The 6,020-nt window shown below is 38.7% G+C and overlaps 1 protein-coding gene across 1 annotated transcript in view; it reads right to left on the bottom strand.

Moving 5' to 3' along the window:
• LOC134535141 (nascent polypeptide-associated complex subunit alpha, muscle-specific form) overlaps positions 1-6,020 on the bottom strand; it is a 45,977-nt gene that overhangs the window by 2,355 nt on the left and 37,602 nt on the right. Inside the window, exons 12-13 of the mRNA XM_063374092.1 lie at positions 4,350-4,527; positions 2,737-2,985 (exon numbers count right to left, since the gene is read on the bottom strand). Coding sequence (XP_063230162.1) covers positions 2,737-2,985; positions 4,350-4,527 — 427 coding nt within the window. The remainder of the gene's footprint in view (positions 1-2,736; positions 2,986-4,349; positions 4,528-6,020) is intronic.

Here is a 6,020-nt window from a genome sequence, read left to right as displayed (position 1 = left end):
AATGAGCCATGTTTCATGCCACCGGCCGACCACGGCCCAAGGTCGGCCGGAAGCGCTGGCATACAGACGTGACAACGGGCAATTTTATCAGCAAATTACAACCGACAGCGTGGGAAACAAGTCCAACTAGTACTTCTCAGCTTTATAGAATGGTTATTTAACCAGCTGCTTTATTACCTTTATTGATTGAAATATAAAAACAGATATATAGTCGTTTGGAAGACATCTTATGAAGAAAAAATTATAAATTGCAGTGAGCTGATACTGTTGGCCTACTACAAACACATTTAATCACGATAAAGTTAACATCGGCACGTTTAAAACTCCGGCCAACTCAATGATATCATAGCGACTGAAGTGTAGAGCTGTAGCAAACCGTATGTATTCGTTACTGAGTAACGGGTGCGGCATCTAGTAACGAGTAACGAAACGTTAGACACGAATGCATTTCGTTACTCACATTTTTCGTATGTTTTACGCATGCGCGCGCTTATTCGTTACAAAGAACGATGTTTGTTTATTAAGAAAAGTATAATTTGGAAATTCGTCGTCCAAGTTTTTTACTGTTTATTAAAGGTATTGTGTGTGTAGACAAAGTTTGAGATTGGAACAGAAACAACGTAAGAAAGTATTTTTTACAAATTATAAATATGTATGTTTTGGTTTTTTCTTATCGCGTATTTTCACGTTTTTTGTCCTCATCTTAAAAGAGATATTATAATAAAGCTGCTCTAATGAGATTTTATTGTTTCTTGGTTAACAAAAGCTGTTAATTATCAAATACTTTTAATTGTTTATATTCGATTTATTATTATTTACGCGACGTCATACTGTACGCGTACGAAATACGACTCAATTCGTTGCTGTTACATAACATAGCATGTTATGCGGTATCAGAAGTAACGAGTAACGATACGAAAGTAACGAGTACTAATTTTTATAGTAACGAATACATACGGGTACACTTTTTTTAGTTACTTTTACACCTCTACTGAAGTGCCAAGGAGTTGGCCGAAAAGGGGTAGGAGAAAATGCTGTGTCGTTGCGGGAAGTAGATAACACTTCTACGTGCGAGATACGTGGGTGGCCGAGCGGGCGGGCTGGTAGTATTGCATCACCGTGCGGAGAGCAGCGGAGAGCAGGAAGCGTCCCTCATGATGTATGATAAGATAAGGCGGTGAACGTGTAGCTTACGCTACATAGCATAAATTAACTACCGAAGGAAACAAAGAATTATAAACGAATTATATACGGTGTTTTGGTTAAAATAAAGATTTACGGTCATTGTAAACGACGTTATTGTGAATCGGCGACAACTTAAATTGAAACATGAGTACTCAAACATTAGCGACGTTAATCCGAAACGACGTAAATCGGTACAACGTAAATAGAGGACTTACTGTATTCCTTTTCATAGGACCCTTGCTATTAAAATACATTTATATTTAATTTTGAAAGCTTGTAAATTCCTTGCCAGAGATGACTGAACTCAAACTTGGTGTGAAAAGTGATATATTTTGACATACTTTTTTTTTGGGCGTGTTTGGTGGGGAGGGAGGGGTCCGAAAATATTTACAACGATCTTACCTCTCCCTGACCGCTTTAGTACCCCATTCATAATAGCCAAATTTTACGGGAGAAGGGAGGGTGAAAAGAGCATTTTCTCACTGAAGGTTTTTTAAAGGAAGCGAAGTTGGCGTGTTATAAGGGAGGACACTAGATGATTTGTGTGGCTGGGAGGGATGAGCTAGCCTTGAAGAATGCTACAGAGGGGAGGGCGTGATGAAGCCGCTGCCGCCAGCCAGCCGGGTGAGCTTCGTGTGCACCCACTCGCGTTGCAGAACCTACAGCCGCCATATTTTTAAAGGAAATGTCCCATTATTTTTTTTGTAATTCTTACATGAACATTATTGGAAGTATTAAAGCCGACACAAAAATACGCTGTGTGTTAAAATTAACATATTTTAATGATCTTTCATTTCGTTTTTATTTTTTAAATTTTTTTTTCTGATTTTCACATTTTGGTCAAAATGTCCAATTTTTTGACGGTTCCCGAAAATGTATTCGTAAAATCACTGCTTCGTTAAATCCGGGGTTCGTGACATCGGGGTTCTAGTGTATTTAACTACGGCAAGCAGAAAACGTACATGTAAACTAACCAGTAAAAATAAACCGTCTTTTGACATGTTTTCTTTAGAGGTGGCCTGTAGGGCGAGGGACTTGTCATAAAGGTTGAAGTGGGTTTAAAGCGAAGCCGTCTAGCATTGTGAGTGACAGCATCCTGCCATTGAACGGCTGGTTTCTTAGCGAGTAGCGGTGTGGGGGGGGGTTGAAATCAACTGAAAATTTCGGAAAACATCTATTATGACAACCCCCCCCTATTAAGACCCTATTCCTGGGAACCGTGAGGGGTCATTTCAGAGATGTTTGACTGTATACAGTGGAAGGACTTCAGTTGAAACGGATCCCTTCCGTCAGAACGTTGCGCCGGACAACGGACAAGTGAAGGCGAGGTGGGTGGGTGGCTAAGGCGCATGCAGTATATAAAATACTTATCTAAAAATTACCTTTACAGAATAATAAAATTCAGTTTTTTTAAATAACTTATAGATTAATAACTTTGAATTTTTTTGTTAACTTGTAGAAACAATTTTTCTAAGAACTACAAAGTAGTGTATAGCTTATATCTGGCACCAGCGCCACTGGGTGTGGGCGGATGCAGTCGGGACCGCTCACCGCCACGGAGGAGCGGCTCCTGGGGCGCGGCACGTGGAAGCCACGGCCCAGCAGGTCCGTGCGGTCCTCCTCCTCGCTGCTGGTGGACTCGGCACGGCTGCACACGGTGGGCGGCCCGTGGCCCAGGCCGAGGCGTGGCAGGGGCACCGGCGGGGGGCCCAGGTGGGGTAGCGTCCCCGACACGCTCAAGCTGGGGTACCCGAACACTGCCGACGACGGTCGCGTGGGGGCGTTCACGGGCTCCGGCTGCTGGCACGCACAACGGTCGTCTGCTTCACACCGCGTAGTGTGGACCCACGTGATTGACATGTTTACATTTACAGGTCTAGTTCTAGCCCAGGCAGTTTGTTGCTTGCTGTCTAAGGCTGTTCAGTTCTGTACTTCTGTAGGCGCACTGACCCAGGGGTATGCATATCTAGTAAAAAATAACTTATTGCGTTAACAAATTTTAATGAATGTTACATTCAAAGTATTGAAATGTGACTTGATGTAAGCTTTTGGACATACGCCATTGCTAAGCATATATAAGAAAACTAAAAAAATACCCAAAAGACAAAAACACAAATTAAGCGAAAAATTGCTGTTGTCAACAGGATATAAACACCACATATTATTCCATAACAGGAATATGGTCAACAAACAAAGAAAAACAAAGAAAAATGGACTAAGAGGGAAAAAAACCCACAAATTATGACAGCACAAAAATATTATTATAAAATATGTTTGTGCTGTCATCATTTGTGCGGTTTTTTTCCTTTCTCTTAGTCAATTTTTCTTTGTTTTTCTTTGTTTGTTGACCATTTTTCTGTTATGGAATAATATGTGGTGTTTATATCCTGTTGACAACAGCAATTTTTCGCTTAATTTGTGTTTTTGTCTTTTGGGTATTTTTTTAGTTTTCTTATACAGATATACATATGCTTAGCAATGGTGTATGTCCAAAAGCTTACATCAAGTCATGCACTCCCATTGCACAAATCTTTCAAAGATAATATTGAAATGTGGTATTTACAGATGATAAAAAATTATAGAAGTCAACTTGCAGACTTGTGACATACTACAATTAATAATGATGAAAAATTGATTTATTTTATCTCAAAATGTTTTGACGCATAATATTCACACTAATTTGAAAATATTACTTATTAGCAGCACTAGCCATAAATTATTCATGGTAGGTAATATGACAATATGTCAAAATCATTTATAGTTGAGACACTTGGTGTCTGTGACAGTTATGAGTTTTACAATCAGTAATGAAATTTGTAATTGTAAAGTTGACATCAGCATCACTAACTTTGTGACCTGTCTCACTGAGCACAATCGTGCATGCAACATCTACAACTGATACTTTTTGAAAACCACCAATATTTCTGCTTCAATTTTCACGTTAATATTTACATACCTGCACATGACACTGTAACTACGTGTAAGAAATAGTTATATATTAAATGGTTGATGAAAGAATTTTAACATTTTGAACAAAGGTGTTTTTATCACAATGTAATGTAAAAGTAGATTAAACAATATTTTAAATGAAAACAGAAACCAGTAGTTGCTGCTTTACATTGAGTGGGAGAAGAGAAATGAGTGTGGCGTGCTGCGAGCCTTACTGCGTAGTGGTTGGCCTGTGCCATGACGTCTGCGATCTGAGCCCAGCGCAGGCGGTCCTCCAGGGACACCTGGTAGGGGGGCGCGCCCACGCCCGGGGTCTTCACGCCCGCGCCCATGTACCCGAACACCGGCGAGCCCGCGCCGGCCGCCGTCTTCTGCTCACGGCTCCACCGCCGGCTGCAACACCCCCGCCCGTCACTGCTGGCCGACTGTTCATGTCAATACTAGACTTGTGATCTGCGTCCTATCAGATATTTATTTATTTATTGATGGGTAAACATCTCTGCTCTCTGCATGTAGCATTTGGAAGAAGTAATTTCGTGAATGAACTCGGTCCATTGGAACGTGAATGTGTCCCTAAACACGGTGCTGCCATATGTAGAAGTCACACAAAAATCTCAAAAAAAAGATTGTGTTACTGGCTTGATTCATCCATATATTTTGTTAACTTTCTCGAACATCAGGGAATGTACTAAGAGTATTGCTGTGCCTAACTAGACTTTGTAATAATACACCTATCCTTTAATACATATAATTTATAGTCATAAAAAAGAAATAATGACAAATTAAAAAATACCCGTTACAATTTTGACAACCCTTAGTAAACATTGAAATGAACAGATATCGCAGTGTTCATAATACTTTAGAGACTCAAGAAATTAAACACTTATTTGAAGTCATGGAGATTAAAAGAATTTTGTGATGAATTTTTACTGTTAAATCTTAAATCATCTCAATAAGGTTACGGTTTGTTTGTAGGAAGTATTTACAGGGAGATTTCTGTCATTTAAGAGAAAGCAAATGTATGTACCACATATACTATATCAGGGTTCCCACGCTCCTTGAAAGTCCTTGAAAAGTGCTTGAAATGGTTTTAAGTAATCAAGGGCCCTTAAAAGTGCTTGATAAAAATTTTACGCTGTTTACAAGAGTTTAAAGTGGGGCACCGCAATTTAATTTTACGATATTTATGGTACGTTCGAATATTTTCACATAGATTAATGCCCTGTTTTTCGACGGCATACGATAAGATATCTTCTATGTACTATTTTTACCGGCAGTTATGGTGTCATCAATGTTTTTGTTCTGATAAAAGTTCGGTATAATGTTAAACTCAGCCAGTTTGAAATTTTTCTGTTCCTCCGATAAGCTTTTATCTTTCTGTTTGTAAGTAATAGACAGAGAAAAAAAAATTATGCACGTGTTCAAAATATACATACTAAAATTTTCATAATATTTGGGTCCTTGAAATTTTTGAAAAAGTCCTTGAATGTGCTCGATAAGTGCTTGAATTTTTTTAGCTAAAAGGAGTGGGAACCATGTATATGTCGTAACATGTGTTTTAAATTGTTTTAGGTTGCAGTTTGAAAAATACTTAAAAGATGCCATGTTTGTTACAATTTTCCTGCAAGTAAATTATAGATATTTTTAAAGTTAAATTTGTATATTCTGGTGTAAAATTACAGTGTAACTATCTAAACTTGTTACGAACATTACCTCTAGTTTGTGTACTATATCTACCTCTCTCTTATGTCTAATCTTACGAGAACCTGATATGTACTTTCATCTGGAAATTTGATGTTACCAATACTAGTGTTTGCAGAACAAGTTTTATGGAGGGTTCTATTATTTAATAGTTTGGTTGTGTCTAGTTTTCCAGAGGAATAGCA

Source organism: Bacillus rossius, chromosome 8, assembly GCF_032445375.1.
Source record: "Bacillus rossius redtenbacheri isolate Brsri chromosome 8, Brsri_v3, whole genome shotgun sequence".
Taxonomy (NCBI): Eukaryota; Metazoa; Arthropoda; class Insecta; order Phasmatodea; family Bacillidae; genus Bacillus; species Bacillus rossius.
The sequence above is the reverse complement of the archived record's forward strand: the minus strand, read 5'-3'. Positions and strand labels throughout refer to the sequence as shown.